Genomic DNA, 12,046 nt, shown 5'->3' on the forward strand with positions numbered 1-12,046 from the left:
TTTTTTTGAGACAGGGTCTAGCTAAATTGCTAAGTTGTCCAGGCTGGGCTTGAACTTGCAATCTTCCTGCCTCAGCCTCCCAGAGTGCTGGGATTACAGGTGTGCGCCACCACGCCTGGCCAGCCTCATCATCTCTTGTTACTCAAACTGTCCCTTTTGGCAGGTACTTGAAGGGACGGTGGTTCTGGAAGAGAGACGGCTCCTGTCCCTCTTCCTCACCAACCATTGTTCTAAAGGTGACAGGGTTCAGACATACCTGATTATTATTATTATTGTTGATGTCATTGTTGTTGTCTTATTTTTATTTTAACCAAAGGTTGTCAGAGCCAATTGGGCTTGGACCTCAGCTGCTGAAAAGATTTTCCGTTTCCACAAGGGCAGAAGATGTAGCCCTGTGTGATCTCACTGCCCAGGGCTGAGAGAGGCATCCAGGGTGGTTTGGGAATTGGGTGGGCAGAGTGGATGCCAGTTCTGGGTTCTGCAAGGTGGTGGGAGGGTGACAGACATATCTTTAGAGTTAAGACAGTAAGCGATGGGATTAGTATTTGGGGGTAACAGGTTACCAAAGGCGGGGGGTGTCCTGTGGTGTTTCGTTTTCTCCCTTATATACGTAGGTCATCTGCCTTTAGGGTGCTCTGAATTTTTCAAGAAAGCATGAGAACAGCAGGTGCCAGAGAGAGACACTGGCCTGAGTCCCTTCCCGATGGCTTCTGATAGCTGCTTTCCCCTGGGGAGCAATGCTTGAAGGGTTCTTGGGGCTGGGCCTGGCTACCTCCCCTGCCACTAAATTCATTTTTAAGTTAATGGCCAGTGGGCCCTGCTTGTCCCCTCACCGTGAGCCCACAGCTTGCCAAGAGAGACCCCGCCGCTTGCCGGGGCAGCACTAGGCCCCTTTGGGACGAACTGGTCCGTCCTTTGTAAAGCTGTAAATACTTAATTTTTTTTGGTTTTTCTATTTCTCAGCCCAGTGTCATATTGACATTGGTATTTTAGAGCTGTTCTCAGATGGGTTCTCCTGTGCTGCCCTCTCTCTCACTCTCCTAGTTTTGGGGGTTTTATACACACTGAGGATTGGGGAGCAGCAGGGAAAACAGCATCCTTGGGCTCCCCGGTTGGTTGTGAAACACACATATAAGTGCACACATGCACGCGCACATGCGCACTATTCTGAGACTGAACAGGGATAAATATTACTGGCAAGCAAACACTTTTTCCTTCTCATGGCAATATGTCCCGAGGGCTCCGGAGGACCCATGCGGCTTGGACTTAGTTCTGGGGGCGGAGCTCAGATGACAGATGGAGAGTCTACCCACATCTGCTTGGGGTGGGAGAAGAGGGGGTGGGGAAGGGGATCCCATAAGGTGTAACTTAAGCTAAATGTAAACTATTTATAAAGCAAGAGACTCTTATCTATTTTTATGAAAGGAAAGGGTTTTTAATCTCAGGTAGGCAGTTGTGGCAGCCAGCATTTTTCTGTGGACAAGATACTGTGCATGTTGCTGCTGGATTTAATATACCTGGCACCCCCTCACCCCGTCTTGCCTTCCCGTCTGCACTCTGATCATTCACACCTGTGGGTGGCTTCAGCGGGTCTCACTCCCCCCGCCCCCCGTTTCTTGCTTCCGTGACTCCTCAGCTCCTTAGAGGTCTTGTGGGGGTGTCACTTTTGGGGGCAGGAGGGCTGCAAGGAATTCAGATGGGGAGTACTAGAGAGGGGCCAGGCTCTACCCAGTACGCTGTGTTTTAGTGTAGGCTCTGATTACTCACCCCAGCTGTGCTCTGCCAAGCCCCATTTCTAACTCAGCTGTGTTGGGAGCGGGCTGAGAAGCAGCCGAGCGTGGCTGGCTGTAGGGCTGTAGGTTTGGGGAGCGCACACACCACCTCCTTTGGGCCTGGGCCTTTGCAGGTGCCAGGCTGTCAGGCAGCTGGGCCGGGAGAGACAGTAAGATGCTCAGAGCCCACTCCTGGCGGTGCCTGCTCCAGCTCAAGGACTGGGCTGCAATCCTGTGCTCCTGGATGACAGACAGAGTGCCGGGGTTTCCCCAGGCTTGGGTCCTCTCCTTGGGACACTGAGTTTGGCTTTAGAAAGGCACTGTCCTACAGCTGGGAATCCGGAGGTGCCTGAGGGAGACGAGCAAGTCAGACTCCGGAGGGAATTTCCCGCGAGTGGAGGATTTCCAGTCTTGGGGTGGCCTTTCCACTAGTGTAGGGTGAATCCCTCACCATTCTCGCTCCCTCCTAAGCTCTCAAGGAAATGAGGCACAGCCCCCTCCCGAAACCCCCTGTGGACATTTTAGCATCGACCTGGTTTTTAGTCCTGCCCTATCCCTCTGTTGCTCTTTGTCTGCCAGCTGGATCTAACATCACTGGGAGGGGGGGTTTGTACTCACAGAAAGACTACTGATCCTACCAGAAAACTAACCTGTTTACTGTACTGTTGTAAATATCGTGCCCTTTATATCCTGTATATTGGCTTCTTTTAAATAAAGTGAAATGTCTTAGACTTGGTAGTGCGTTTTTTTTTTTTGAGGGTGAAAGTGGTAACTGAAGGAGGGGGAGATGACTTAAAGGCCACATTACAACTTATTAGACAATGAGTGACAACGGAGAGAAGTTTCATATCACCTGTTAACTTGCATCTCACAGTAAGATCTTGAGAAGACAAGAGGGTAGGAATTACAAAACACATTTCACAGAAGGGGAAGAGAGGGCCAGAGAGGACACAGGTTGTCTTAGTTTCTTTCCCTTGTTGCTGAGACAAAAACCTGACACCCAAATTAAGGAAGGAAAGGTTTATTTAGTTCAGTTTGTGGAGGTTTCAGTCCATACTCGGCTGGCTCCAAGGAGGGGTGGCACATGGCAAACGGCAACAGTTGATGGCGGTGGAAAACAGCAGAAGCGGTAAGAGCAAAATGGGAAGGGCGTGAGAGAAGATTCTTTCCCTCCCTTATACTGCCTATAGGCTACCCGCCCTAGGGTGAGTGTAGCACTTATCCCAGTACTAGATAATGAATCAGTCACAAACTCTAGATTCTGCTGCCCCATGACTGCATGAGGCTTTGGGGGACATCCAGACACAAACCATAACCCAGGCTAAGCGGCACTGCTGGTTTGGAATTGAAATCCTGTTGACTACAATGCCCCCACATCTCAAACCTCCTCATGGTGCTAAGAGTTCACCTCTTGGGACCCTGGTGTGATATGGCCCAGGGTTCTAGTTTCTTGTTAATGGCCACATTCAGGGTAACACTGCTCCACTGTGAGCCCACCTGACCAGGGTCTTCTAGAACAAAGAGAAACAGCTACTACCAACACCAGTTGGCTTTTTGCCATCTCTATTTTTTTTTTCTTCTGGTACCGGGAATCGAACTCACCACCTTGCACTTGCCAGGCAGGTGCTGTGCTGCTGAGCTAAATCCCCAGCCCCAACTTTTTGCCATGTCTAAGACATGGCACTTACGTAGCTTTCTTTTCCTATTCCCCACTCTTGGTTTAAATTTCCCAGTGTGTCTTAGATGGTGAAATCTGGGGATAAAGGTGTGGCTTGAGATGATGGGGCGGTTCTGAGGTATTACTCCCATTTTACAGAAGAGGGACCTGAGCCCTGCAGAGGCTATGTAATTTGTTCAGCATCCTATTATAGATCCTAGAACCTGAGCTGGCAACAGAATGGACTCGCAAGCAGGTGTTTGGTTTACACTGCTGGAGGAATTACAAACACTGGAAAATAGTGTGAAAAACCTTAACATTAATTTAGGAACGGAGTCCCTAAAACCTCGTCATCAGAGAAGACTTTAGAGTGAGTTTTAAATAAGTTCCAATACTGCACTGAGTTCAAGGTCAGCCTGGGCTACCTAGTGAGTTCAAGACCAGCCTAAACTACATAGTGAGGCTGTCTCAAATAAATACTGTATGTTCCAATATTCAGTAAACAGCTACTCACGGAGAAAACCGAAATTTTCCTCAAGGGTGGGAGCGCAAGAACAGCTGATTTTGCGGCCAGAAGCTTGGCGTTGGGTAGCTGGCTGGGCCCCGCACGCCAAGGTGAGGGTGGAGGGCGGCTGGGCCAGGCGGCTGGAAGCAGGCGCATCACAGAGCGCTGGCCACGGTGTGGCCCTGGGAGGGTCAAGGAATCTGGTCGCTGACAGGTTCCCAGCCTTCGACAAGCCGAGGGCAGCGGGAAAGGAGACCCACGGCCGTCACAATACCAGTAGTGTGAACCTGTAGATTGGCTCAGGAAATCCTTCCGCCTTCACCAGCGCGAGTCAAGGGTGCGCTCTCTCTTTGGCTACTGAGGCCAGCCTGCAACAGAACTCCTTCTGATTGGTTCAGAGGCTTCCCTGTGCTTCTCTGATTGGTCGGTGGGACTTACGCCCACTCTCCTTGGGTCATACCATAAAGAGAGGAGAAAACATATACATATATTTCAGAACTTTTCTTAAAGAATTCTTTGTCCAGGTTACATAAGTGCCTCTTTATAACTAACACAGAGAGATTATTACTTAAAGGACGTAGATCCGTAAAGAGGAGTCCGAGCTGGGTGGCCGGCCGGGGAGACACGGCTTCCCCTCCCTTCGAGGTGGTACATTCTCATCGAGGTCGCGCTTCGGCCGGCTGTCGCTGCCGCTAACCACATAGTTTAGCAGGAGTCGAGATGCTGCTACAACCTCGTTTGCTCCGCCGCGTCCTACTGGTCCGCCCATGGATCGGGGCTGGGTGAGTGAGCGCCTTATGCAGGTCGACACGGGTGCAATGCCTGCTGCTCGGAGTCCTGAGAGTCGTTGGGCGGCTCCCCGCGCCAGAACACTACCTGCGGCTGATCAATCCCGTTCGGGGTTGTCAGGAGCCTCCCTCTGCCCGAAGTCGCTTGCCTCCTGCCTTCACCCAGCCTTCCCTCTCGCGGAGATCGCTCAGTCCCCTGCTCTTCGCCTTCAGATAGCTATCCTTCTTTAGCCAGGGGGATCCTCTTATTGCAGCCGGGTGGGGTCCTAGGGGCCGTATTTTGCGCCGTAAAGTGGCTTCCTTCTTTACTAGTCTTCCTCCCTAATACTGGATACAGTATTCGAAATTTGCTGGTTTCGGAGGAGGAGCGTGTCTATTTTTAGCATGCCACGCCTCTGGCTTCTTTACCTGGTCTCATCTGCTGGACCCCCTCCTGAGATTCCCAGCGTCCTCTCCTCCTCCCACCCGGCTTTCCAACCTTCTCCCTCTTCGCCCCCCTTTTCCAGTTACATGTTAGCTAGACAAGAGGGGCTCCTTTCTTCTGGTAGGTGGAACGGTAATTGCATTAACGGCACATTAATTGCGTTTAATGTGCCCAACGCTGCACTAGGCGCTTGGCTGGGGTCTTATTGTGGAGACTGAATGAGTTGATACGCGTAAAGCGCCTTGAACAGTGCCTGCGCCTTAGGCAGTGCCTGATTATTATTACTGGCGTGCTCCTCAGTATCCTTTTTATTTGCACAACTCACTGCTGTGAAGCGAGGTATTATTATTCTAAACAATGAAGAAATGGGAGGTGCAGTTCCAGGGTAGAGCTGTCCTTCATGTCCAGATTTAGCCACGTCAGCCCAGTGGGGTTGGGTTCCTGGACCCCAGTGGCCTCCATATAAATGTTTTGCCCTGGGCTAAGTGCTGGGAGAAACATGGAACACACACTGCCCCGAGGGGCTCACAGATTGGTGGGCTGTGCATAGGATCGGCCTCCCTTTTAGAGCTGGACAGCACTCTTCTCCCCCTGTTTGAGTTTTGTTTGTCAGGTGTCCACGGCTGTGTCCTATGGGCTCCCTTACTGAGTTAATCAGTATTCCTCTCCCTGCCCCCAATGACTGGCATGGGTGAATTTCAGCTCTGTGAGGTGTGATCAAAATATATGGTGAAAGCTTCAACTTAAAAATTCATTACAATAAAGAGTCATTGCTATTAATCCCTCTTCAGAAGTGCTTCAGAAAGTGGCAAGAACAAAAAGCCTGGTGTGGTGGTGCATCCCATAATCCCGTTGCTCAGGAGGCGGGCCTTCATTCAAAATCAAGTAACTTTTGAGGGGAGCTGGATGTGAGGGCACGTACCTGTAGTTTCAGCACTTGAGAGGCGGAGGCAGGAACATTGCCACGAGCTTGAGGCCAGCATGGGCTACATAGTGAGTACAAGGCCACCTTGAATTGCATGGTGAGACCCTGTCTCAAAAAAGAAAGCCGAGCGTGGTGGCACATGCCTGTAATCCCAGCACTTGGGAGGCTGAGGCAGGATGATCTTTGTGAGTTCAAGACCAGCCTGGGCTGCAAAGTGAATGCAAGGCCAGCCTGAACTGCATAGTGAGACCTGTCTCAAAAAAAAAAAAAAAAAAAAAAAAGAAAAAACAAAGAAAGAAGAAAGATGGCAAGAACAATGGGGTAAACCCTCTCTAATATCAGGTAGAAAGCAATCCATGCTCTAAAGGGAAACCTAAAAACAGTATTTACCACGCAATGAGATACCACGGGCCCAACACTGCTGATCTGTACTGTATTGTCCCCATTTTACAGATGAGGCGCTATCTTCAAGTTTAGGCAGAGGTAGGACTAAAATTACATTTGGTCTCCTCCAGATTCATGGTCCTAATCATGAGGCTTCCTGTGTTGAGGGGGGAGAGAGAGTACTTTGAAACCCTTCCAGGCTTAAGTTACCTCTTCTGGCAGGATGCCTAGACCGGGTTTCTTAACTTCAGCACCATCAAACATTTGGGGCCAGATAAGCCTTTGTTGTGGGGGCTGCTCTGTGCACTGTAGGATTTCAGCAGCACCCCTGGCCTCTGCCCAGTGGGTTCCAGTAGCACCCCTTGTCATGAGAATGAGAAAACCCCTTCAGACATTGCTCCTTGTCACACGGGGGCAAAGTTGTTCCAATTGAAAGCCACAGCTCTAGGATAGCTTTGGAGTTCGATCACTTGTTCATTTGACTGTGTAGTGGTTGATACATTGTGCCAATTTGAGCAGGTTAGAAATTTAATTAAGGGACTCAGCAGGGGGACAAGGTCCTCACTTTGTAAACATCCTCATCCTGTGCAAGAGGAGGACATGGAAATGATGTGAGTGCTACGTCAGCCATAGTGGGGCTGGCCTGCTTACAATATTTTTTTGGCGGGGGGGCGGGGGGCGGGAATCGAGAATCGAACTCACAACCTGCCAGGCAGGTGCTTGCACCCCTGAGCTATATCCTCGGCCCTGGCCTGCTTACAATATAAGGGAGGACAAGAGACTTGCTCTCTTCCCTTTTTGCTCTTGCTGCTTCTGCTGTCTTCTGCCACCTTGAACTGTTGCCCCTCACCATGCCACCCTGTCTTGCAGTGAGCTGATTACGGACGGAAACCTGCACACATCGGGAGCTAAACCTTGTCTTCCTTAACTTTGGGTGTCAGGTATTTTGTCTCAGCAACCAGAGAAAAGTAACCAGGACAACATGTATTTAGGACATGCTTATAGTATGCTGTGTCTGATTTATGGAGAAGCAGTTTTAGGACATTTTTAGCAAAAGGTGCCAGTATTCTAGATGTAAAACTCATTCCAAGAAAAACTGCCTCTTTTGAAGAATGAGTAGTGTTTTCCCTTTTCACCTTGAGTGCCAGGAATCTCAACCATTTTTTTTTAAAATAAAAACTCTTGGTTACTGTGTTTTCTTTAATTAGTATGAGTCTGTTGTAAAAAGTAGATAGAATAAAAAAGAATCCAAAAATAGCCCATAAGTTCACCTCACAGAAGCAGCCACAGTTACTGTGTTGCTGAATATCCTTTCAACTTCCCATGAATGTATGTGCTGAAACAACAAGACGCAACAAAAAACTCACCTGTGTGTTCAGGTTCACCATCCCAAATCTGCAGTGCTCCAGAGTCTGAAGCTTTCTGGGTGCCAGTGTGACGCCATGAGAGGAAAAGTGTACATTTGACCTCATATAATGGATCTCCATCAAAATGCAGCTGTGCTACAAATACATAAAGTTACACTCAGGCTGTGTGCATACGCTGTTTATGAAACAAATGAATTTCAAATTTAGAGTTGACTTGCATCCCCCAGACGTCTCATTATGTATTTTGTTTTTTGTTTTTTTTAGAAAGGCCTCACTGCTGACCTTGAACTCATTAGGTAGCCCATAGTGAATTCAAGGCCTCTCAGTGATCCTTCTGCCTCAGTTTCCAGGGTGCCGGGACTACAGGTGTGTGCCATCACCTGACCTTACCTTATGTAAATACAGGTAATCCAAAATCCAAAAAGATCTGAATCTGGAAGAGTTCTGATCCTAAGCATTTCAGATAAGGGATGCTCAACCTATAAGTTTTGTAGTTTGTTTGTTTTTTTTTTTTCTTGCCATAGACTGTTGTCCCTTACTGTGGGTCCCCGGGACCCAGAGCTGTCTGGCACATGGTGAGCCCCTGGCAAACATTGAGTGAACAGATGAACTTACCAGGAGTCCTTCCTTGATAGTAGATGTTTCTCCCTGTCAGTCTTGAGCTGATCACTACCAACACATGCCCTTGAGGACGGGCCTAGGGATTGATACAGGAATGATATCAGGACCTCCAAATGATATAAAGGGAATGCTATAACTCCCGACCTGCCACGTGTCCAATGATACTCTAAGTTTGTGTTCCTCAAAACCGAAGAATGAATCGTAAGGAACAGTGGAGGTTAAGAGTAGGAAATATTTATGGAGGGAAAGGTAGCTTCTGCTTAAGAGAGGCAGAATGGGATTCGGAAAGTGGGTTGCCCATGAGTCCACTTCAAAGGAAGTTGTACAGGGCAGAATCACGAGGTGGGTGTAAGGTGGAACAAAACTATGGTCAGCCAATAAGATGACAAGCATGGCTGCATAGGTAACGTTGATCCAATGGGGAAGCAAGTCACGTAGCAAGTGTGCATGGAAGAACAGGAACCTTTCCTGGAAGGGGTGGGTCAGGGAGGACCTGGTCCCCCACCTAGGTGACTGGTGTCTACTTAGAATATCAATCGTTATGCCAGGGGAACTAGGTATAGTTATTCCATCTTTGTCTTGAGGCCTGGCCTTTAACATATGTGAAAGTGCCTCCAGCCACAGTTGTAATATATTCTCATCTGCACTGACTCCTTCAAAGGCCTGGTCCTGTCTGACTGCCTGTAATATTTCTATTTAACTTAGCTGTCTGTAATAGGATGGTAGCTGGTGGCTTGGCTACCACTTTCACGTGGGTTATTTTACTCAATACCTCAGTAACCTAGAAGGTAATTCTTTCACGGATTAAACACTGAGGCTGCCTCTGGTGTAATCTCAGCACGCAGGAAGCTGAGGCAGGAGAATCACCATAAGTTTGAGGCCAGCCTAGACTATAGTGAGTTCAAGACCAGCCTGAGCCACACAGCAAAACCCTGTCTCAAAAACACACAAAAAAACCCCCAAAGCCCGCCAGAGTTAATGGAAGTTAGGGAAAACTTGTCAGCGGCCTCAAGTTCACGCCAGCCCTCCCAGCTACTGCCTTCTTCCTCCCCTGAACCCAACTTCTGTCCTTTTCGCAGTTAACTTACTCAGTGGTGACCTTGGTGGTCATCTCTGCCCATTTTCTGGAAATGGGCAGGGCACAAATTCATATATACACTTAATGAGCCAAAGGGCTAGCCAGACACACAGTCAGCTTACCGGAAATGCTGCTTCCCTTTGCTTCCCCTTGTGCCAGACCTAGAGATGACTTCTGCGGAGACACTGCAGGGCTTATGGGCTGGCAGGGCTGGCCATTGTGCCCTGTGGCCTGCAGTAGCTGCTGCTTTAATTTTCTTTTCTTTTCTCTCTTTTTTTTTTTTAGATAGGATCTTGCTCTCTAGTCCAGGCTGGCCTTGAATTCACAGTGATCCACCTGCCTCAGCCTCCTGAGTGTTGGATAACAGATGTGCTCGGCCACTCCCAGCCTTTAATTTTCATAATTTAAAACCACTCCATCTTTTCCCCAGCCTGCCTGTCCCCTGTGCAGGTGTAGGCTGCCCTGGGCAGGAAGCTGGCACTGCTGTCTGCTCTCAGGCCCCTCCAGGCTGTGGCTGGAGCAGCACCTCTGGCCTGCTGTGCTCCCCTGACCCACTCAATGAGCTTATATTCCTCATCTGTGAAATGGGGCAGTCGTTTTAACAGCAGCATAGCAGGTGATGGTGAGGGTTAGAGCATGCTGGGTGCCTGGTGCCTACTGTGTGCTCTCTGGATATGTGAGTGGAGGAAGAATAGAACCTACAGCTGTCACAGTGCTTCTGAAATTGTTCAAGGCCTGGCTCAGGCAGCGGCTGGCACTGGCACGCTTGGGAGTGCTCTGCACCTGGCACACAGTAGGTGCTGGCACATAGGTGTTGGAATGGCTCAGAACACAGCATGGCTTGGATCCCAGCTCTTCCTGTTAGCAACTCTGTGGCCCTGGGTAGGTTGCTTCACTTCTCTGCGCTGCCTTGTGGGAAATAAGAGCCACCTCCCAGGTTGTCACGGATCGAATGAGTTCACACATGTAAAGCCCTTGAAGGGTGCCCAGCACCCAGAAACGGCAGTAAGTGCCGCTGTCATTACGATGATCATCCGTCCCTTCTTCCAGCAGGGGCTGCCCAGGAGGGTGCAGGGCGAGAGCTGTGGGTTTAGAGGCCCTTGGCCCTGACCCTTTATTCTTCTAGTTAACTCCCGCAGATGTGGATCGGGAGACACCTCCCCTTCCTGGGAAGCTCGCTTTTCCTGATAGAGACGCTGGCATGGAATGGAAGGACCGCTGGGCTGAGCTGCAGTGCCATTGGACAGCGAGTGACCTTGGGCAAGCAAGTCACTGCCCATCTCAAGGCGGCCTCTTTCCCTGGTGGGAAGTGAGGGTCTCACTGCATGGTGAGGGGAACTGACCTCCCCGTCAGTCCCGGCCGACCGCGGGTCTCAGATAATCCAGGTCAAATTCTGCCGTGTCATGAGCTGTGGCCACCAGCCACGAGCAAGTCTCCTAATCTCTGAAGCGTAGTTCACTCTTCGTAGCACAGGTCGTAGGAGACCTCCTTGGACATTTGTAGAGGACATTCAGCGAGATGATCCCCGCGTCTCACAGAGCACGCTGGCCCGCTAAGAGCTCTTCCTTGCTGTTTTCCAGGGCAGGGTGGTGAAGCAGCTGGGCCTCGAGCTGGAGCCGCCCTCCCAGTCCCGCCCTCCTGGCCCTGTGCTTTCTCTCCCTGGGCCTCCCTTCTGCCCTAATCATAGTGATAAGGAGGATTTGCCTTATCAGAGCCCAGATAATAGCTCCTGAGAGACTGAAGCTCGTTTTCTTTCTGCAGTATTTCTCTTCTCTGTCACCGGGGAATGTGTCCAGCCCCACCTGTTAGCAGAAGAGCACTGATCTGGGAGTCCACGCCTGGGGACTGGCGTCCTTCTGATACCACATGGACGTTCACTGCTTTTCAAGATTTTGCTTGGTGCTTACCGTGGGGGCAGGGCAGCCTGCTAGGTTCGGAGTGTCCATTGAGGGATCACAAAGACACACGGGGTCCCTGCACGGGACTTGTGGTATGGCTATGGGGGGTCGGCCCCAGGTCTGTAACGTGCTTTTGGACTGTCCCTGGTGCTTCAAGAAAGTGCAGGACTCAGAGATGACCTAGAGAAGCCCCTGTGTGTGACCAGGCAGGGAAGCCCATAGCAGACAGCCCAGGGCTGGACCAAAGCAATTGGGGAGGGGTCTCAGAGGCCCCAAAAGAAGCATGAAGAGCCAGAGTGCTTTTGGACTGTGTGTGTTTACGTGCTTCTTCCTCCTCCTTCTCTCCTTCCTTGGGTCAAATTTTCATGTTAAAATATAGTCACCAAGCCAGGTATGATGGCACACATCTATAATCCCAGCTCGCTGGGAGGCTGAGGCAGGAAGATGGCAAGTGCAAGCCCAAGTTAGCTGTTTGGCAAGACCCTTTCTCAAACAAAGGGTTGGGGATGTACCTTAGTGCAGAGGTCTTTGGTTCAATCTCTAGCACTGAAAAAAAAATTATATATATACATGTGTTCAACAGTGGACCCCACATACAGTGGGGGGGTCTCACGAGATTTAATGGA

The 12,046-nt window shown here is 50.0% G+C and overlaps 2 protein-coding genes across 3 annotated transcripts in view; one reads left to right on the forward strand and one right to left on the reverse strand.

Annotated features, from left to right (window-relative positions):
- The window catches only part of LOC106147203, a 10,923-nt gene extending 6,423 nt beyond the window's left edge, over positions 1–4,500 (reverse strand). For both annotated transcript variants that reach the window (XM_013507403.1, XM_013507402.1), the window contains exon 1: positions 3,944–4,500. In XM_013507403.1, coding sequence (XP_013362857.1) covers positions 3,944–4,090 — 147 coding nt within the window. In that variant the 5' untranslated portion in view covers positions 4,091–4,500. The remainder of the gene's footprint in view (positions 1–3,943) is intronic.
- An 89-nt stretch (positions 4,501–4,589) lies between these two features.
- The window catches only part of Aldh4a1 (aldehyde dehydrogenase 4 family, member A1), a 30,936-nt gene continuing 23,479 nt past the window's right edge, over positions 4,590–12,046 (forward strand). The window contains exon 1 of the mRNA XM_005409797.2: positions 4,590–4,716. Coding sequence (XP_005409854.1) covers positions 4,655–4,716 — 62 coding nt within the window. The 5' untranslated portion in view covers positions 4,590–4,654. The remainder of the gene's footprint in view (positions 4,717–12,046) is intronic.

Source organism: Chinchilla lanigera, unplaced genomic scaffold (assembly GCF_000276665.1).
Source record: "Chinchilla lanigera isolate Chin_1 unplaced genomic scaffold, ChiLan1.0 scaffold00126, whole genome shotgun sequence".
Lineage (NCBI taxonomy): Eukaryota > Metazoa > Chordata > Mammalia > Rodentia > Chinchillidae > Chinchilla > Chinchilla lanigera.